The sequence below is a fragment of the Trachymyrmex cornetzi genome, unplaced genomic scaffold (genome assembly GCF_001594075.2).
Source record: "Trachymyrmex cornetzi isolate Tcor2-1 unplaced genomic scaffold, Tcor1.1 scaffold627, whole genome shotgun sequence".
Lineage (NCBI taxonomy): Eukaryota > Metazoa > Arthropoda > Insecta > Hymenoptera > Formicidae > Trachymyrmex > Trachymyrmex cornetzi.
In genome coordinates, this window is record NW_017299945.1 from 18,065 (window position 1) to 41,869 (window position 23,805).

Genomic DNA, 23,805 nt, shown 5'->3' on the forward strand with positions numbered 1-23,805 from the left:
ATAAATCGTATTATGAATAAAAGTACGAGGAATTTTTAATGTTTCGAGCAGAGAGAGAGAGAGAGAGAGAGAGAGAGAGAGAGAGAGAGAGGGGGGAACAGTACACCTCTACTTCTATTAACATTTACGTCGATATAAGGTATGTGTCAATGTAATAGTGCGGCGGCGACTGATGCGAGCTGTCACCGACGAAGCGTGGTTTAATGACACTCTCGCAGCTCGTAGCCGCGATCAGTTTTCGATTTTAATTCGCATGGGTCGCGCGAATACGTATGGTATACATGTGTAAACACATTCGTGCCATAAAATACATAAACAGATTCTCAATTCTCAACGTTGCGCGTCGCGTCGCGCCGGCCGGCTGGCTAGCTGCCTGGACGAACAGTCTGGGACCGGGACGGGTCAGAGGGGAGTGGACTAGCGGAGGTCGGAGCCGCCGCGCTGGAGAAGTACGAAATTTGAGGTACGCGCCTGCGTGGTGCGCGCGCAGCCCGTAAGGCCAGTTACAAGGCAGTCGACAGTACGGAGCATGCCTGCGGCCTGCTCCGCTGGCTCCGTTCAGCTTCGTTCAGCTCCGCTCTCCTCTCTTCTCCTCTTCGCTCCGCTGACTCTCTTCTCCACGTTCGCGCTTCGGTCATCCCCTCTCCTTCACCCGCACCGCACCGCACCGCACCGCGCCGCGCTGTGTTGAAGCAGGAGCAGAGTCGGTCAATACTCCGGGTAACGCGGCGGTGAGAGCACGACGGTCCGCGTACGCACGCCGCTGCGCTCCACGTCGTTGAGGGACGTCGTTTCCTTCGCCTCACGTTTTCTCTATCCTTCTCTCTCTCTCCCCCACCCCTCTCTCTCTCTCTTTCTCTCTCTCTCTCACTTTCAATTTCTTTTTTGGTTTCCGTTCCTCATTCTTTCGTCTGGCGCGCGTAATCTCGCCGTTCGCCAAGACGTCATCACCAAGTACACGCCGTTTGTCGTCTCCATCGTCGTAGCGTTTGTTTGTCCCGCTTCGGCACGCGTTGCGAGTGCCGGTAGTGCAACTTGACGTCTCTCCTCGCACGCGTACTACACGTACTACGTATAGACGTTATCCAGCGGACGACGCATTCGACCACGTTCAACCACGTTCGACGTAACGCGTACGTATACACACACGTACATACACATCTAATATATATGTACACACGACGAAGGTAGAGTGCGTAAACTCGTATCCACGCACGCGTGAGACGCGCACGTCGTGGGCACGCGCGAGGAGGCGGTGCGCGCGACCGCCGAGAGCGTCGCCGCCGTTCCTGTCATTTCGTTCGTGCCAACTGTCGCGTGCAAGAACGTTGTAATGTACGAGTATACGATGTGAAGGAAGGACACTGGAACGTGGCAGGACAGATTTCCGTTCCGTTGAGACTCGAGTGAAGTTGGGTGAGAGACGACTCGCGCGCGCGCGCGCGCGCCCCCGCGCGCTCGTCGTTCCGTTCCAAGGATTTTTCAGTGATTCGCGCGATACGGCGCGAATCGGTTGGTGTGTATTGGCCGCGGAATCGGAAAGAGGAGTGTAATCTCGAGTGTCAAATCAGCGATGCATCTCAGCGCGTGATGGACAGGCGAAGCTTCCCAGCTAGAAGCAGCGGCAGTGGCGGCTTCCTCTCGACCGGCAGACTCATGGATACGTGGATATTCTTCCTATTCGTCGCCATTGCCGGTAAGTCTTGTACACTACTCGCCATTTCGTTTTATACGCGTCGTTTTTCTCCGTTTTTCTTTCTGCCCACCAAAAGAGAGAGCCTACGAAGTAAATCTTCCTTCTTCCTCCCCTTCTCTCTCTCTCTCTCTCTCTCTCTCTCTCTCCCTCCCCCCCCCTCTGTTTTTTCTTTATTATTTTCCTTTATTTCTTTGTATTATTTCTATTTTCCTTTTTTTATTTTAACGTTATTCTATAATCTCTTGACATTAGCCTGGTATATTTATTTTTTAAGTAAATGATAATATGATACAAGATTTTAATACGCGGAATTCCGTAAATAGCTATTATTCCAATCCAATTTTCAAGCGTTAAAACACGTGTCTGGTGTGGAAATGTATCGCAGAATCGTTAGGGTACAATTTATATGTCCTAATTCAAGTATGTTTACATTTACAAATGATAAAACGTCATTGATTTGATATTTATAACATTTGCGAATTATAAATATTTTAGAGTATATCATGAATTAATTCTGCTTGGTCGTTTCTCGCAAATTACGATCAATTTGTCTCGATTAAATTGCTGAGATTATAATCCACTTAAATGTGAATTTATTAAAAATTTGATTTTATATATTTTTATACTTAAAAATAAAATTTTGATTGCAGCAACGTTTTAACAATTTCATTCTTGCGCTTTGCAATCTTGTTTTCAACTAATCACAGAATATAATCATATTGTTAATGTAAGGGCGCCTCCAGACGATGATCTTATCTATACGTCAACTTTGCACACATTCACTAAATATTGACTACATTCAATATGGATAATTATGTATGTCACGTATACGTATGATATTTGCTAATGTTGCCATACATTGATCATACCGTCTGGAGGCGCCTTAAAAAAAGTATCAAGGTACAAAAAAGAAACAAAGCTTTCACTGGAATAAAATTGTTGAAAGTTCGTGTACATTTATTGTAACAATTGTGGACTATTTTTTTCCTTTGGCTTTGATATTCTTGTAATTAAAAGATTTTTCAATATACTTTTTTGGTAGCGACTTTAAAATCTATATTTAAACTCTACAGGGTGTCTCGCAACTATCGCATTTCCTTTTAAGGGCATATTCTTGAGGTAATTTTGAGACAAAAATTCTAATACGAAAATGTCGAGACTACAATAATTTTTTAAATTATAATCTAACTTTAAATGCTTATAAGTTAAAAACCATTTTACTTTTATAGCCTTTATTATTATTTTTGGATTCTTTTAAACATTCTAAGACGAAAATCCTAATACAAAAATATCGAGGCTATGTAATAGTTTTCAAATTACACGCTATCTTTAAACCATTGTATCCTTGATATTTTTGTATTAGGATTTTCATCTCAAAATTATGTTTCACCTCAAGAATATGTTCTTAAGAGGAAAGTGCGGTAGTTGCGAGACACCCTGTATATCTAAATTTAACGACATACTTAATGAAAATTGACAACAACAGTGATAACGAAATTTACTCAATTCTGCTCATTATTCGATATTATGTCGATTTTTAATTATCTTAATTTTAAACGAGATTTTTCCGTTGTGGAAGATATAATATATAAGCGTAAAAAATACTGTAACGGAGATGATGTAGACATTGTAGACACTCTTTTTTTGTGCGCCGGCGTATTCGTTTATGCGTAGACAGGCTACAGAATTACGTATATCATCATTTTTACCTGCAATGATGACTATCCGCGCAGTCATTCAGATTTAATCCAGATCACACGCAAAAGAATATTTTGCTGCTCCAGTTAGAATTATCGCTGTTTTTTGTACCTAATAGAAAATTATGTATCATACGCATAGAATTTATAGCACAGATCTAAATTCTAGCTCTCTGTGATCTATATGATTAGATGCAATACATATCCAATATCGCAGTACACACACACACACACACACACACACACACACACACACACACACACACACACACACACACACACACACACACACACACACTTGCTAGAAATTTATCTATTTTAACTAATTTTTCGTACTTAGATAATTTTCGCTATAACTGCAAGATCACTTTTTTAAGTACAGAGTTTGATCTTTATGGATACTCTGCACTTGCATTTATGCATTATTTGTCAATTCTTGATTTTGATAAAAGGCTCCAAAGAATAAACACACATAGGAATAACATATATACATATACACACATTATTTATACTTACATATGCGTTTTTATGAATAGTCGCGTAATAAGTATATAGAGGAAGAGTGAAAGTAAGATAATTCGAGCTTAATTTAAAGATAATATGTATAAGAAGAGTAAGAATGAAAACTAAATCTATATACGTATGTGCCTGATATAGACCCAGCAAAATTAACAAATGCTAAAACACATTTCTTATTTATCATATGTCCTTTGATCCTAATAAGAAAAAGTCGTTTTATTTATTAAGTCTATAATAGATAGTAAACGACGAATTGTCATAGGAATAGTGCAGATTTAGAATAATATTACGCGAATAAGATGGGCAATACTGACAGCAATACACAACTATTTATAATATAAGATCCTTAAGTAATAGACTCGTGCGAATCAAAAAATAATAGGATTTAAAGCCAATCAAGTCCAAAAACCAGTTGACGTTGTTTGTAAAATCTTTATTGTAATGATAAACAACTATTTATACTATCTATCTTGTCATTTGATAGATGAAGATTTGGAAATGTTTGAAGATGTAGGAATAATAAATAGGAATCAAAGGAAATTATCGATTTTACAACCATAAATTTAATGTATATGTCTTAACTTTCCATCTGCTGCATATTCAAAAAGTATGAAAAATTATATCTTTCTTAAATATCTTTTTAAATTATTGAGAGGAAAAATATAGCGAGGGGATTCTACGAGGGAATATCACGTGACCTAATTTACTTTGCTATTATTATCTCTGTTTATTTCGAATCTGTTCGTCAGGCATGTAACATAAAATAGGATCGATGGCTTTGCAATTTTTTTGTAGGATCAATAATTCAGATACTTTCTAAAGCATATATGCACAGAGAGCTTAGCACCCCTTGGTTGTCCCATCCATCGTGATTCGACGATATGCACTTGCGTCTCGCTTTGTTCGTTGCGTCGATGTGCATTACGTATGCAGCACGTGCGACACGACGAGGGTGTGAGTGCATGATGTGGCGTCGCGTCGTATCGCGTCGTATCGCTAACGTTGTCTTGAACGCGTTTCATTCAAGAGAACGGCAGGAAACGATAACAGACGAAAGAAGAATCTTATTTCCGTTACTGATCTTTGATCCGTGCGGTTTTAAGTTTGAGACTCTTTACAGCCGATTAATTAACATTTTGATAGCCGCGGCGATGTTGTCAAGAGTTTCTAAAATACACACACAAACAAACGCAGCCAGCGTGCGTGAAAAATGAGCATGCGATAGATTATACTCAAAACTCGTTTTCTAGATAGTTGGAATCAAGCATCGCAGACATAGGCACTCGACGTTCATTCCAGTTATCTTTTTTATTATTGTACAATAACATTTATACTTTAGCAACGATTTTCACTATACATAGGAGCATTGGTTATTTCATATTAGGAATACCCTGGGTATCTCTATTATGATTTCCACGCCTTGTGGTTTTACGATCATCAAATCTAACTTCTGTAATTAAACAATTCAACATATCCTGTATTTTTCTATTAGTACGACCTTACTCTATCACTACATGAAGAATTTATTGCCAAATATTTATTTATTAAATAATAAACAAGGTTTAAATGCTGATCTCAATGAAACTTGAAGACATCCAATTTCTAAAATCTTATTTTACGATGACTGCAGGCATGATCTAATAATGAATTTTCTACTAAATAGTCTTCAATCCAAGAGCAATTCATTCATGGTGGAACCAATATTTTTTTATTAGTTTAGCAGAAACGCCGTTATCTCATATTAGGCGCCTATCTCGTAATAGGAGGCTTTCCTCTACACACACACACACACAGGATGATCGATTTTAATCTTAACAACAAATATTTCGAAAATATGCAATTTTACCAAAAAACATTCCAAATAGATAGACGTCGCCATCTATCCATACAAGTTTTATATGGAATGTTTTTTTGTAAAATTGAGTATTTTCAAAATGTTTATCTGTTGAGATTAAAATGAATACCGAAAAATATACACCTGGTATATGTTATATTTGCTAATGTAAAAATGCAAAAATAAACGTTTGTGAGTACATTATATATGTATACATATGATAGTAAGTGAAAATAAAAATTATAGCAATTATTAAACAGAGATATAACCTGTAACAAGAAAGCTATATTATATTACCTAGGAAGTGAAGTAGTTATACCAATAACTGGATAATTACTCCATGGAGATTGTAATCTTTTTTTTAATGATTATGTGGAAAAGTTTCCTTTACTCCATCATATTTCTTTTCTTAATAATGAGATGATTGTAATGTGGATATTAACGAGAGACATTCTCGCTCGTGTAACTCACTTTCAACCAAACGCATTGTAAAATTAGATTCGTTAATTGTATACAATAATTTTTAAGTATTGTGTTTTAGTTATAAAGAGCAATGTATATGGTAAAGAGCAATAAAAAATATATGTTCTCTAATATCGATGCTATCAACAGATTTTGCTCTGGATATGCACGCGAAAAAACTTCACTTTTCGCCATAGGCTCAACTCATGCATAATTTATATAGTCGTCATCGTGAAAAGTGAATGGGCAAATATATTTCCGATACTTTGTTCGTCGGAATCAGATGATACAAGAAACTGAAAAACTTTTGAAGATGATTTATTTTACGTGCATATGTACACATTTGGATAAATTAATATATTTTTTTACAGTTTTTTTTTATTTTTGAAAGATAGTTACGCTGTTTCCAATTATGTCACGAAAAAGAATGAGTTATACAACTTTTTAAATTTTGTGAATTAATACAATCCGTTATGCCGTTTACGTGTGTAAAAAATATATATATATATATATGCTGATTACTGACATAATTGACAAATGTTAAGATATTATAAATTTTTATATATATAACTGCAACCACAGTTTTGAATTTAATAAATAAAAAGTTCAAATTTTATTAAACATATATGATACAAATGAAAGACACGTCCTTTGAATATTTTGAATATCATCGATTTTAATATTATAATATTTTAAGCATACAATTCTTTCTTGCTTTAACGAAATATGGAAATATTTTAAGAGTTCATAAATCTAGAACGCTTTCCAGACGAAAAATTTTAGATTTATCGTGTCTTGAGCATGGATATTTTTCGTATCGAGACGGCGAAACGATGTCTTAGAGAATTGCATAGGCAGCATGCATATGTATTAAGAATTCTTTTTCACATATTAAAGGCTGATATATTGATCCAACGTTATGTGATATTTTTGTTTTGTTAGTGCGGGGAACAATTTTGGACTTAAGTGATTTAAAAGAAATTATTGTATTCGTATTTTGGAACAAATACTCGCGCATTATATACATATAATAATATCCTTGTATCAGCAAAACGTTATGATATAATAATCGAGAGAAAGTTTGAATAATGAAAAGATTGACAGAGGAAAACTGTATTGCTTTTGATTGTATGGAAGTAGCGAGCAATTTCCTCGTTAAAATCCTTGACTTATCTTACTGCTATCCTTTACGAGTACGCTATTTATTATCATATTGATCGTTTCATCCTTTGCTTAGAGCAGTGTTTCTCAATTGCTTTATTTGATTTTTTTGTATGATTATTACAAACATGTATTTTATTATTAAAAACATTTCTTTAAATTATACTTTGAAATGTGTGTATGTATGTGTATTTAAAATATAAAGCAAAAGCCATGTTATTAATATTTACATATAAATATTAAAATATTCAATATATTAGCTGCCGCGGAAAATTCGTGTCGTTTTTTCCTCTATAAACATCTCTTGAAAAAACGACACGAATTTTCCGCGGTATATAATATATTGAATAAAAAATATCTTAACCTGAGTAAATGAGACAATTATATTAACTCTTAACAAGTTGGAAAATCCAAATACACACTCTTTTGGGAGTAAAATTTCACTCTAAGAAAAGTGATAATTGCGCCAGTCCAGCAAGGAGTGAACTTCACTTCATTTCTTCAGGATTAAATTTCTTAATCTAACCTAAAAAGTCAACGTTAATGATTAGTATCTTGCTGCACGAGATAGAGCGACGCTTTTTTTCTTTTTGCCATATTCGTTCGTTTTGTGCAAAAATACGTCGAAAGAGCTTAATAATTTTTAGATTAGATGTAGAGAGGCTAAACTTAACATTCATCAGAGTGAAATTTTAGTTTCTCCCTTCGGAGAGTGAAATTATTCACTCTCCACACATAGATTGAAAATTGATTCCCATTTGGAGTGATTCTTCACTCTCTAAGAGTGAAAATTTCACTCCTGTCGGACTGGCACAACTATTACTCTTTGGAAGTAAAATTTCACTCCCAAAAATTTAGAGTGCGATAACAATATATAAACATTTTTAAAGAAAGGTTTAAGAAACGTGACATCCATAGCGGGTAAAAAAATATTGTGTCATACTTGACTGCGACACTTCATTGATGGTAACATTCACGATTTAATACGCCAATGATGCGTATATGGGAAAAATGATGGTGCAGCAGAGAGGGACACTTCATAGAATAGAGTTTCGAATGGCAGGCGCCATTCCACTGTGTACAGTCCGGCAGGCATTCATAGTCGTCGCAGGGAATCACGGCATGATGCCAGATGGCTGGCATTCTCGGTGACGTGCAGGAGAGGGATCAGAGAGAAGTTTTCTTTGTTCCTTTTCCGTTCCTCGCCCCTTATTCCTGTTGTGTTCTTCGGACGATCCCATGTTTTCTCTCTCTATCTTTCTCTCTTTTCCTCTCTCTCTCTCTCTCTCTCTCTCTCTCTGGAGGAAGGTTGGCTCCCGACAAGTTACACCTTTTTGTATACTCCTCCTTCTCTATCTCGTTTGGCACATATATAATATCAGTCTTCGTTTCGTGTCTTCTTCTGTTTCTGTATCCTCAATTCACGCAGTCGGCTACCGCATTTTCTCTTATATTTTAGATAGAGAAAAAGAGAAAGAGACCAATAGGAAAATTATCTATTTTCTGCAGATTTCTGCAAGAAAATAAAACCATCATATTGATATTTTCCATATCACTGGAAATGTTAGTAATGTAATTTGTAGAATAGCGCAATGTAACAGGATAATATTTTTCATCGCAATTGAGTTTTAAAGTTTGGAATTTTTATGTAAAAGAAAAGAAAAATGTTAGCTACACTGTTAAATTTTATAGGATCAAATTAACTCAATGTGAGTCGCCACTGCTCCTACTAAATATATCGTTATTTTTTACTAAAATGATAATTAAATTTGACACTATATAATGTTAAATTGATACTGTATAGTGTCAAATATAACCATTGTTTTAGTAAAAAATAATGATATTATTGAGTAGGAGCAGTGGCGACTCACATTGAGTTAATTTGACCCTATAAAATTTAACAATGTAAGATGAGTCTTTGCTTACCCTCTGTTTTTATACAATGTTGAAAAAATATATATATAATATAAACGTTCTCATCGTGTATACAAATATAAAAATAAAATAATTTCTCGCGGAATCTGTTTTCATTCTTCAAGATATCTTGCGTGAATGGACTATACTATTTGAATAGGGAGTTATACTGTTTGGAAGTCAGTATAGTAAAAGCACTTTTAGGTATAGTAAAAGCGCTGAATTTAATTAATTTGTGTATTTCTGACGTTCAATTTTAGAATTAATGAAATTAAATTAATCCTTTGTTCTCCGCGTGTAATATATCTGCGGTTTTCAAAATCAGTTACCGGCTATACCTACCATGCTTTATTTTATTATTAGACATAAGCTTTTATACACAGTCAGCTTTCTTTTTGAGTTTTATTAATTTCGTTGTTACCCGAATATTTTTGAGATGTATCAGATTATGTTAACTGTGTAAAATAATTTTTTTCTGTGATGAAAAAGTTACAGCATTTCATCGAATTCACAATTCTGAACGATCTTTGACGAACCATTTGAGGCCACTGGGATTTTAAACTCACGGTTGTTACAGTGTTAAATTAATTCCACCCCATCCCTCGTGTAATATCTCCGACTTTCATTGTCAGCTATCTCTCGTATTCACACGCGGCATCCCCGGGGGAAATATGAAGAGTTATTGAAAACCTCGCTTCATCGAGTTTCAACAGTGTTTTGTAATCCAAATAAAACCATCATGTCTAATGTTACTGTTATAATACGCGAAATATTAGTAACTCTATAACTTGCCAAGGAATGAGACTTTTTAATACTCGCGATATGTCTAGATTTTATGATTGACCTAATACGATTTAGTATTATAATATATATATGTTGATGATGTGTTATATATGGTTTAATTAAGGTTTTTTATATCCATATAACAGATACACGTATTGGTAACGTTTTATGTCAACTGTTTTTGTGTATTACTGGAGTACTATGCTTAATTTTAATGTCAAGTTATATCTTACGGAATAAATTTGGCCATTTTTTTTTATGGAGAATTTCTGGAGCACTATTGTACTAATACTTAAATAATACTTAGATAATGCGGAAAGATGAATACAATGTAAGTTATATCGATGTAAGCCTTTTCAATTAGCCCTGAAATTCTACACTGTATTTTATAATTATTATAGAAGACAAATTGAAATTATACTTATTGTGTTAGAGACTGTCGATGTAGCTAATACAAAGATAATGTCAGTTTTCTTACCTAGCTCTCCACTAAACGCTTTCAAATGCTCTCTATTTTTTTCAGAATATGCCAATATATAAATATATTATCATTTTCTACGGTGACGTGACGCGGAGAAACGCTGCTCTAGAGTTAAAGAAGTTAAAGTTAACAAAAATTTTGTAGATATGCTTTGCACTTACATGAAACGTAAAACGTTCTCTTCTTTCGTAAATTGAGGATGTGACGTAATAACTCACGAGCGTTTATGTAGGGGAAGACTGAATGACGATGACTGTATCGATAGATATAGATCGCCGTTTCTGTTACATCGGCGGTCTCGATGAGATATAGCTTTCGATGATAGGTTTTGTCGGACACGCGCATTCATTTCACAACACGACGGGGTTGCGGGGTTTTTTTTTGTGCTGATTGATTGAAATACACGCACGCACGTTAGTTTCTGGCTGGGAAGTGCGATCGTCCATCGCGCACGGTTCTCTCTGTCGCTTTCTCTCGTAGAACGACACCTTGTGAATGACACCGGGTAATGCCCGTTACGTGTTCACGGTCGCTCCGTATCCTGTCTCGGTGGCAAGTGATTTAATTCTTTCGGGAGATATTGCCGATCTAATATTGCATCGCGTCGCATCGGTTGATTTAATTTTTTATGAATAATATTGATTAATATATTGTATATATGCGTTATACATATAATAATTACTTTAATTTTGTAAAAATATCCAAGGGTGCAATATAATTGGGCATAATAGTTAACAAACAATTTTTCTGTGGTATCTAAAAATAATTTTATTGGACTATCAAAACGATTATGTAGGACGCTCAAACTGGTGGTTAGAATGTGAAAAAAACTTTTTGTAACATTGCTTATCATGCTTGAAATTATTTTTAGATCGGTATATATACTTAAATTTTTATGTAATACTTAGAAAGTGATACAAGATAAATATAAACACAACGTTAAAAAATAAGCATACGAGTATATATGCCGAATAATAGAAATTGATAATTGCGTTTCGCGTTTTTATAGTTTCCTCTCTATGAATTTCATACTTTTCACTCGTGTCACTTTTCAAATGGGAGAGTGCTCTGTACAATAGGATGCAAAAATATGAACTTGCCTTCGGTTTTTCCGAAGGGCGGTCAAAGTGTTAATTTAGCGTGCCATATATGGAGCACATCGAGTGTAAATCGACGAGAACGTATTTGTGCGAGAAAATACAATCCGACATAATTTTTCCAATACATTTTATCGATTGTCGTAACAAAGAAAACATTACGCTCAGCCAATCTTCCGTCTGTCTACATACAATAATCCCGCAGAAATTACGAGGAAATCGAGGAATGCTTTGCGAGTTAGATTTTACAAAGAGATACAATGCGATATCCCACGCGTCTTTCGCATTCTCTCGCTTGCGGGAATCATTCAAGTTCATTCTCATCACTTGAAAACGGATAAGCGACGGAGGCTGCGTATGTCACATCGTTCGTAGTCGTGTTACATTTCTGCATGATAAGCCGAGACTTGTGTGAGAGACGGCGCCGCGTCGCATCTCAACGCCAAGAAATATCGCGTTTCTGAGAAATCGCTTTATTTCGACCTATAATCGTCATTGTATAGTCTTTATTTCCTCGTGTTAAATCGTCAGATTAATTCCCATTCATGCCAACTCGATATAGTATATAGATTATAGCGAATCATACATCATCGTTGCCGCGACGGGGTAGCCATTCCTCGTGTTTACGCGTATACGCAGTCCATGATTTTAAATTCACAGTTTTCTTGCCTTTATTTTTGTCATATTATAGATTATAGATATTGCATATTGTATACACGAGTTATTATTAAAATAGTAGTATTCGTTTGTTTCCCATATAACTTTTATAATTGAAAGCAATCGTAATCTTGAAATAAATATATAATATTAGAATGTTTTGTGTCGGTGATAAATTTAGTAATTATTATAGAATTGTTAGGTATTATGAAGAAACAATAATCATATATTACAAAATATTACGACGATATTAAGCAAATCTATTTATCGTATTTATTAATTCTGATTTTATCGAGTAAATTTATAAATAATATAATACTTGAGAATAAAATGTTTTGAAAGAAAACTATGTTTTCAAATTTAATTTATACTCTTTTCCGGCATTTCACTACGGAGTAGTCGATAATTCGCAAACAAATTGAGTTAAAAGAGCTTTGTGTTATATATATGATATTCCATTCCACATTAAACTCAAACAACAAAATATTCGAGGAATCGTGTTCTCAAAGGGACATCATATATATGTGCAAGCTATAACAATGCTACTATTTGATGCATCTCGTTTAATTTATACTTCACAGGCTATATCGGGGAATGACGTCTCTATCCTGCCCATACTCTTTTCGTTATTCCATCGATACGAATGATGCAGTCAATTTGTGTATGTAAATAACATTGTCCGATAATGTAATATGCATTAGTTAATACATCCGTATGACGTCATGTATGACATATAAGTCATACGTTATGGTTCTAAAGCTGTTGTACATATAACAGCTAGAGTACACTGAGAGAAAGGATTTTGTTAATTTAACAAGCCATCAGTATCTTTAATAAGTGATTTGTAAATACATATATGACAATAAATTGTTTTGTTGTGATTGCTGCTATAGTTTGCTATATCAACCAACTATTAGTAATAGAAGCAAATTAATATACATATAGGATCTAACCTATCTTTTAGATATAGATTGGCTCATCTACATAGAAATCGTAGACGATCGTGGGGTTTTAAATCGTAGGAAACTGTAGACTAATCACAGTCAAGTATAAGGAGAATACTCGACTTGAGAATTGATCAGTTTCTTACGATTTGCGACCTTAAGATCGTCTACGACTTTTATATATATTATATAGATGAGCGCGCCTTTTATTTCCGCTAGCGACATTGTTAGTTATTCGTTAAGTTAACGAATCAGAAATAATTAATTTGCAATAGTAACTAATCAATCGTTTTCTTAACAAATCTCACATTTGTTTCCCCTTAATTTGTTCCTATAACAAAATAATTTCTCTCAGTATGTGTTAGAAAAATTTTTAGATAGAAATGTTATTGCAAAAAAAAATACATTACATTAATTAAATATTATTTTAAAAAGTTTAAAAGTAATATTTTATCATCAAAGGCATTGTTTATTTTAAGACGAAAGACACAGTTATATATATATATCTTTTAATAGATATATATCTTACAAGTTAATTAAGAAAAAGGTTTGGAGAGGAATCTGCATAATCCTATATAACCTTGTAATATTGTGCATTATTATACCGTACAAACGAAAATTAATATTCGATTTAAACGGTTTTTCGAATAAAAATTTCAAAATTTTGGTTGCAACGCAAATCAATGATAATTTATACAGCAAGATTAATCTGTTATCGATGAGGCTGCGTAATTAGGAATATTGCACCCTGGATGTCATTTAAATATATTACGCTACAGATGATTAATCTTATATCCGACGATTATTCAGCTTTGTCCCGTATATTTTGGAAGATGTCGCATTGTAGCGCTAACGTACATCACTAATACAGCGCGTCGGTTATTTCATTATTCGTACCGAGGATATTTCATACTTGACTTCCATACCTGTGCGATCCCGGAATTCTCATTACCCTTCCGTGGCACGGGCACATTCATCAGGTGTCAAATAAAATTCACCAGGCTCTCCGTTACTTAAAGTTTAACAAAGATCTACTCTCGAAGGAAGGTACACGACACTCTTATTTCACTTGTGCACCACTGCCTTCAATGACTGTCAAGATGTATTAAGGTACTACTACAATCCAGAGGGCATAAGGCGTTACACCGCTATCTTTGTTGCGCTTATCTCTTTGATAAGATGCGTCAACTTTCACCTGTACAAAGCAAAGTTTACGATCGGATCATCATTGTGCCGTCAGTATTTCGTGATAAGAGCACGAAACCTTCGTGTGCTAGAGAATGATCGGGATTTCATCTATTTCAGCTTTGAAGCCAATTGCGCGCATGTTTCTGTCTATTAGTTGGGTTAAAGTAGAGAACGCAAGTCTCTTTAGAACTCAAAAGCCGGCTTTTAGCGCGAGCGAACCGTGAAGCGTGAAAATAATTTCAAAATAGTTTCCAGTTGGCGTTCTCTGCAGCGTACGCGAATTCTCGAATAAACTTCCACCGACAATTTCTGTAAGCTCGTCAAGGATATACCGTGACAGGTGACAATAATTAAAATTTGCTTGATGTCAACATATCAATTGAATTACGCGGTCGTCATTGTTGATAAGTTTCTTTGAAAGCTACGAAAGCAGATTATTGCAGATTGCAATAATCTTGACATTTACAACATTGAACGGAGATGTTTAAAACATTTTCAAACCAAGTATAGCAATTTCATATAGAGTCAATATAATTTCAAAATATTGAAGTATTTAATTTTCTTAATTGTCGTTAGGATAGTCTTAAAATTACTTTTGTAAAATCGTCCGTAATTGTATTTCTGTCTGTTTTTTTTTGAAAATTTATTTACTGTTGCATAGAAATTCATTGCAGAATAAATGTTTGTTACTTTTGAAGAAATATTGTTAAGAATAACGTCTTCTGATTTTCAAATATTTTCCATTAGAGACTTCCAAATTGTGCGATTTTATTCTTAACGATATATTTATATATTTTTAAAAGCAGCAAAGACACTCTTAAGTATCTCTTTTAATTTACATGTCTCTTTTAAAATACTCCACAATTTTTTCATCCTCCTAATTTCGCTATCGCGAAACGCAACGTAGCAACTAGGACGTTGCTTCTCTTCGTTGTTTCCTACACTGTAAGATCCAAGCGTATTTTTAATTCCCGTAAATGTATTAGCCTCGAGCTCGTGTTTCTTTAATATCTGTAAAATTCGTGCATTGCATATACAGAATGCGCTGAGTGTATCGTGTATTTTCTCAAACTAGAAACTTTTTGCGATCTTCAATTATTATATTTTCTCAGTGAACATTTCGTTGTTCTATTAATCTACTATCACAGTTTTTTAGTTTTTAATAGGATAAATAATGATATAAATAACTTCCAGTTAAGAATTTGTTAGAAAATATTTATGTGAAATTAAATATGTAACAAAAATTATTTAGTTATTTGTATAACTTAAACTAAATTCATTAGAAATGATAAAAGTTGACTGAGTAAGATACATATAACGGAAATTTGATAATGAAAATTCAATTATGCAATTATACATATACAATAATAACAAAAAGTTTAAAAATATGAATATACGAATTAAATTCCAAAGTTTACTAAAAACTTTCGATTTTTGTTGTTTATTATTTAAAATTAAAGCTGCGGAGATGAATTAATTAAGGTGATGTTAGTATTGTACATAATATATTTTAAGTAACACAAAACAAAATATTTAAATTTTTAATATGCGCTTAAAAATATTATATTTTTAGAGAAAACGCATTAGTATAAGAATGAGGAGAAAAAAAGAGAGGATTTTTATATAAATACATACATCAATTATCCGTGAAATCATTGTCTGTGTTAATCGAATGTTTTGTCCAACATTGGACGAGAATAAACGCATTAAGCCTGGGTATACCCTGCATATAGAAAAATATCAGAGTAGCTCGATCGACCGGCCGTTTACTCGACAACGTGTTCATGGTTGGTTCAGGTTCGGCGGTGGCAATTCTTAAGATTTCGAGGTGCGTGAGATGGGTCGTCCTGGCAACCTAGTGGTGGAAAGGGTCTCTCCTCTCTTGTCCTTCTCTCTCTCTCTCTCTCTCTCTGCCTCTCGTACAGGCTACATCGACCGTCGTAACGAGGTGTGCGCGCGAGAGGGAATGGGTGAGTGCGCGGGTTAAAGGGGAAGCCGTTCCTCTCGGATCGGAAACGCGAATCTTTCTCTCCCCCACCCCGTCATTCTCCATACGTGCCGCAGAGAGCAGGTGTTCCGTCGTGGGGTATGCACTTTGTCGTTTCTCTTTTTACTGCTACCTGCACAGAGCGCGGCTGCCACAGCTTTATGCGAATTCCACCCACTCTTTCGCCCACTCGTGTTCTTGATGGCTCCTCCGTTCCGCACCGACATTCCGACCATGCGGTTGATATTACCCCATCACACGCCGAGAATATGACTTCGTTTAGATTTTCCCATCACAGTTAACGCACCCTGACATGTTCGTATACGACCAACTGCGTCGTCAACTTACATTTATGTACCTCGCGTACGACGATTTATATCCAATCAAACTATAATTTATTTCAACGATGACAACGATCTATATAAGTCTAAGACTACTTATTTCTATTGAAAGAAACGATTTTTCTTGAACAATCAAAAGTTGCTCTTTGTGAGATATTTTGCTAGAATTAGAAAGTTGAATCAATATTACTTTTACAATTATTCTCAAAGATACTTGAAATATTTTTTTATCTTTCTTTCTTCTCTTGCTATTAAAAGAACATGTATTAAATTGGTATCTTGCTTTATTAAATTTTTTTATAGTAAATCAGTTGTGTACACACACACACACACACACACACACACATATATATCTTATTTCAAATATATTTCACAAAAATTAGGAAAAGCTTATTTGTACCTTTTTTCTTTTCATCTTTACAGTCGGTCTCGTAAAACACTTTGTTATCTTTCGACGTGACAAGTCCTTTCCGTTATGTCCAATTTCGTTCAGTTTAAGAGCCTGATAAGAGCGGGCGGTCTGAAGAAAACTCTTTGAACTTTTACAATGAAACCTTCAGTTATGTGAACGTGGCGATACCAAACGTGTGGAAACAGAAAGTCGGATATAACAACGGTTCGTGTCTTTTCTACCTTTATTTGAAATTGATGTCCTGCATTGTGAGACCAATTCCCTAATATCCATATTCGATTCGACGAACGACGACACCATGCGTCGTATTGGATCATTGAGCAAGGGCCTTTTTATGCGCCCGTTCATTGAATCAATGTCGCTATAATTTACAAGGATTGTACCTTTGTTTTTAAGAAATTTTATATTATCTCTAATAACTGCACGGATATACAAGAAATTTAAGTTAAACTCTTTCTATAGTAAGAAAAATCAATTTTCAGTATCGAAACATATATGCAATGTATATACGTTTAGAAAAATTAATTCTTCAACAAATACGATATTTATACGTTCCAAGGTAAAGAATTTTGCATAATAAAGTTACATACATATAATATATATATGTATATATATAATATAATGTAAAAGTTATTATTTTGGACAAAATTGTAATGTATTTCAATTCGCTCTCTGATAAGAGGAAAGAACAATTTAGTATATTGCTGTTAGAAGAAACGATGCATACAATATTTTACTAATTCCTTTATCAAATGTTTCTCTACAGAATGTTATTCACTAATTGGTAGATTTGTATATATTGTGGGACCAGTCGCGCGCATCACGATTTGACCAGATATATCAAAACCGCGCGCTTAATCGACTTATAAAATACCGAGGCTGATTTGCGGCGTGTATGCGGGCCAATGCGTGCCGTGCCGTGCGGGTATTCGATTTAAACTGCCGCGTATCGCGATACGCAAGAATGCATCTAAAACAATAAATTTATCATTCATCACGCGCTTGCGTCGACATACTTCGAGGCTGTGGAAAAATATAATTCTTGCCCGTACATGTAGACACGATAGAGTTTTGATTATTTTGTTCATGGATAGACAAAAAAAAAACATTGAGCAAAACATAAAAACGCGAGGCAAACAGGCCGATGGTAAAAATTTAGTTTTCAGTATTGCCGTTTTGGAACGACGTGAAGATAGGATATGAAGAAAACTTTAGTTGTGTAAAACTGAAAATCGAACAAACTAATGGAAATGATGGAAATGTTGTCAGCCGCGAAGTTAAGAGCGCGGTTAAAGACTCGAAAAATTGTACTACAAGATAAAATGTTAAGAGAATTTGTAAAATTATAATTTTGATAAATATTATAAGAGTCTAGAAAATTTTAACGAAAAAATCCTTTAATTTCCGTGAATATTTGACGTAGAAATAATTATTATACAAGTTCTAGTATACCGACCTGCTATTAGATATCACTTTAGCGTTGAGTATTAGCAATGTATATTTGCGCATGAATATCATTAATGCCAATATTGATAGCAATCCAAGACTTGGCATGTATCGAATTAATGTTGATTCGTATAGTATTATCACAATACTAAAATCTTGCGACATTGGCAGAATTTACTGCACTAATATTAATACTACGTCAATATCGAAACGATAACAACGGCTTAGTGCGGAAGCACATATAGCGATTCTAGGACATCCCCGATCACTTCTGTGATACGCTCTATTTTAATACAAAACAATGCACGAGTAGTAGAACTGCAGATGGAAAAAACATCGATAGTTAACTAGTTGGAAAAAAAATAGAAGCGTGAATGGCGACGAAAGAGAAGAGAAGAACGCGATAGGACAGATTCCAATTTTAGTTTCCAATTTCGGCGTTCCGAGCCCTTTTCAAGCCGTTGCGACGTGGAGAGCACAGCGCGGTGCTGCACTGCGAAAGAATGCATCTCGTGTTCGCGTCTGCGACGCGATGGCTGTGAAATTGCACGGCGCTACTCTTGTCGTCGGAAGCATGCGGAAAGACGCCACGTACTTCCTTCTGTCGCAAATCCTTGCGCAGGGCATTTGAGGGCATTACGGCGCAGTATCGCATCGCCACCCCGTCCGCGCCTCTCGAAAAGAAGCTGATTCGCACTCACGATGCAACGTACCGCTCGATTGCTCCCTTGTGTTCACTGGATTCGGTTTAATTTCGCGGAACGATTGGCCTGAGCGACCAACGACCGAAAGATCGTCACACTATTTGGTGCCGCGATAGGCAAAAACGTTCGGTCGATGTAAGAAACTTTTCTCTCTCTGAAATCTCAGAAACTAACAATAAGTCGATAGCGAGATACGTGTATTTCTAGCAATCTGTTTGAAGTCATATAGAGAAAAATGTTTTGGTTAACCAATAAAAAGGTCTTACCAAAATGCCATTCTGATTGGGTCTTTTTGTTTAACCGGATTATTTTTCTCAGTGTATATATATTTTTCTGTATGTATGTCTCTACATATACCAAAAATTCGTACAATCGTTTTATATCATTACATGATTTTTTGTGATGTACAGAAATAAATACTTGTTAGAAATGTATATAGAGTAAAAAGTTCTGAATGAATATCAAGGCCCAACATTGCAAGTAATCTTGAAACAGAATGGATTCTCTTTTATATTATGTGTAATTATGTTGGTATACAATTTCATCGTCAGTTTATCTTTCTCATTTTATCCTAATGGAAAATTTTTTTATCGTATTACTATTTTTACAGTCTATTTTGATATACCTACATATTTAGTCCTTTGCTATGAGTAAATAACGCGTATATGAAGAACAATAATTTTTGAATTAACAGCAAATATATAAAGTACCATATACAAGCATGAGTAAAAAAATATTATTTTTCAACGAAAGATGTAGAGAGACTAATTTTTTTTTTAAATTAGTATTTCAGCAGGTTTTGTTTGATGAAATAAAATAACAATAGAGCCACGCAAAGTATGTAATTTCTTTTGCTGATCTATTACACGATGTAAGAAAAAATGTCTTCTCAGCTCTCAGACAAAACATTCGTCATGAAAGTTTCAGTCACCCATCGATTGCATTAAAACAGCGCGGACCTTATATTTAACGCGGCGTTCCGATTCCTCCACGGAATGGAATCGTGAAGAATATATACGTCTGGGAATAAAATTCTTGTCGGCCGGCGACTTATCTCCGGTTCTTATCGAACCGCCGTCTAGAGAGCTCTATATATCCCACCGTGCACTTCTCTACAACGTTGTGCTTCTTGGTTGCCAAAGTATTGGCAGTCTCCTGCTCTTCTCGAAAAACGTCGCATCCGTAAGAAAGAGCGAGGACGGATGATCATTTCACTGTTTTAAATGAAACTTTTTCTATTTTTAACTGATGTGCGGGACACTCTCTAATAATGAATAAAAATGATTAAACAAATTGTTGATAATTATTAATCTTAAATAATAGAGTTTCACATAAGCATACATAAATTATACATAACACATTATACAACTACATATTTTCCCTTAAGGTTAAAAAGGTTTGAGCAAACATTAGAAAATTAAACTAAAATAAAAATCATGAAACTAATTATTTATTTACACTGTTATAGCTTATTTTGTCAAAGTCTTATTATTTTCCATCCACTTAGTATTCAAAGTTTACTACCAATATCTCGATACTAGAACGAGCGACAGTCTTTCTAATTTCAATGCTTGAATTTCGCGAGAAAGCATATGATGCTCGGTACGTTCTACATTGAATGATTGTCAAAACTTTGATTGACAATAAATATTGATAGAATTCCATACGATGTATGCGGTTGCCGCATATCGTAGTCGTCTGATTGCAAACAAATCTAGGTCGTTGCTACGTACGAGGGCACGAGGATCGACTATAGTGACTATTATCGTAAGCCATCCGAGCAGCATAAGTTTCGCTTCATTCTAAACGAGACTTCGAAATCTCGAATGACGACAGTCATCACTAGATCTACCAACGAAGCCATGTGAGAGTTAGAACCGTACTGTCGTTCCAATCCAAGTACGGTCTAAAATGGGCGGACTGAATGGGAGTACCTCGAGTACTCAGTGCAAGTACCCAATGAAATTCTAGAAAATATTTCGTTCGAGCTGCAGTAGCGGCTGCAATAAACATGAAGCGGATTCGTAATTTCCGAGCTCATTTAAATGTGAAATACTTTGTTCTATATGACGTTATGTATATTTATCAGCTTTTCTTATATGCGATTTAAGAGGTCAAATTAAAAAGAAATAGAAAAAGTTCATTTTTATATATAGATACGCATTAAAATAAAATGTAATATACCTACTGAATATATCAAAGATGTTAAAAATGTGTCACGTGTATACGGAGTAGTTTTACATACACAGTTATACATGCAATTATGTGGCATCTCAAGTTATATATATAATATATATATATACATATATATATATATTCTGTCGTCCCAATCGTGATAATCTAGGTTACAGCAAAATACTTTTGTAACATATTGCGCATGGGCGATATTTTAAACGAAATAATATTTTCGTTTGTGTAATTCAACGAAGAAAAATATTTACGTAACGTACGATCCGAGCAGGAACATAAGTAACATATTCGCCGTCATGCGACATGAAAACAACACTGGTCCACAAACCAAAATAAAATCCCACCGAAACAGATTCGCGAGCACGAGCGTGCGACGAGAAAAGTCATGTTCAGGGGGGAGGACAAAAATTAAAAAGAGAGTATCGCGGTTGCGTGTACTCGTAATATCACGATGCAGCGCCATTACTGTAGCTGTGTAACTTGGTCAGGACTTGGCCCTTTGGCGATATAGCAGCGTAGTTCGCGGTTTCGGACGTGGTTCCAAACGGTCGGTTCCCACGAGTACAAGTGTGTTGTACGCCCTGCACTCGCGCTCGGTGTCCAATAAATATCTGTCGATCGCGTATAAACTTCGACGTTCCCAGTGCAACGGAGCACACAACGTTAGGTAGGAATTGGAGGCTTCCAGATCTGCTGCGGTCGCGGTAACGCTCCAAGGAATGGACGTTTCCAACCGAGAGAGTGAGATCTCTCGCAAAAACTCACGTAGGTAAACGCCTGTACGTTGTTGATCGATATATTGCGTTCGTGTATGTGCGGTGGCAGGTTTCCGGAGAGGTGAATCAACGCGCGCGAGAGATTTTATCCGAAACAGACGTCCGTTTTGTTAAAACCAGGCTATAGTAACACGAGAATCCGCTAGACCTTCGCGCATACCCTCGGTATCATTTGTTGCGTTTTGCTGCACGTTCAGTTACGATGGCTCGTGTGAACAAAGCGATGAAGCAAATGCTCGACATGTAGAAGCAAAAACATTCGCTTTAAAGTAAAAATACGAAACGAAAAATATCATTCGTTGTCCAATATGAATAATATCTCACTTTTTTTCACTGCGAGGCATTTGTGTTCAATATTTTCAAATACCTATTTGATTGCGAGTTTTGCCTCTGTCGTTCAAAACTATAATATATATATTTGTTAACCCTTTTCGATTTGAAACGGAGTCGACGCAGTGTTTTTTTTTTGCTGCAATCTTTCACATGGAGATTTCTTGAAATCCACACTGAGAAACCCATTTAGTTGAATCAATTAATTTCTTGTTTGGATATGGGCAAACAAATCCTTGGTTGATACAATAAAATAATTTAGTTCAAGCCAAACACTTGGTTATTGTAAACAACTTTATCAGATATCAACGTCTATCAGAAACAAGTGAAATGTTACAATAACCAAATGCTTTGCTTCAACTAAATTATTTTGTTGCATCGATTAATTTCTTGTTTGGATATGGGCAAACAAATCCTTGGTTGATTCAACTAAATGGGTTTCTCAGTGCATGAGATACAATACTCTTGTATATAGATGTAGAATTATAATTATCAAATTATCTCTTTGATAAATATCTTTTTCATAAAAAGCCGATTGTTATGTCGGTCTACGTTGTCGGAATTAAAATAAGGAACGTTTTGCTGACTTATTATTCATAGAAATTGATTTACTGCCGCAAAGGGTTGAAGAATCCCAATGTGCCAAAAGCACATTCTGTATAGTATTTTGACGTAAAGCAGTGTGCACGGTTCCTGTGACGCGGAACACTCACGGGGTCAAAGTAGTATCCCGGGGTAAGCGTCGCTACGAAAGCCCTATACTATACTAGTCGACAACAGCGTGGCTCCTGCGGTTCGGAACGCGTTCCGACCAACCTGTATGTACACCTGTACACACGAGCCCTGTCCGACGTTAACTCAGTTAGCCGCCACACTGCGCTCACCGGTGATACGAATTACAGTCCACTCCTACAGGCAGGACATTCCATAGACGTGCATGGCGTGTGTATTACCTCGTTACCGCGTATTTCCCAAAGTTACACGGTAAGTTCCGACGAGACGAGACACGCGCTCGCCCATGGCGTCTGGTGGGCTTAATTTCGTCTTGCTTGCTTATTAACAGCGACGTTCGCTTTTAATTGACACTAACAACGCCATCAAACGATATTCCATCCGTTAATCCTCGCGAGTTCAAAAATGCATGAGTCAGCGTACGTTTTAAGTTCAATTGAAGTATCGATAGTCA

General features: G+C 35.6%; 1 protein-coding gene across 1 annotated transcript in view; it reads left to right on the forward strand.

The window, feature by feature from the left end:
- Positions 1–836: 836 nt before the first annotated feature.
- The window catches only part of dtn (transmembrane protein 132C dtn), a 108,634-nt gene continuing 85,665 nt past the window's right edge, over positions 837–23,805 (forward strand). The window contains exon 1 of the mRNA XM_018516321.1: positions 837–1,696. Within this exon, the coding sequence (XP_018371823.1) occupies positions 1,591–1,696 (106 nt within the window). The 5' untranslated portion in view covers positions 837–1,590. The remainder of the gene's footprint in view (positions 1,697–23,805) is intronic.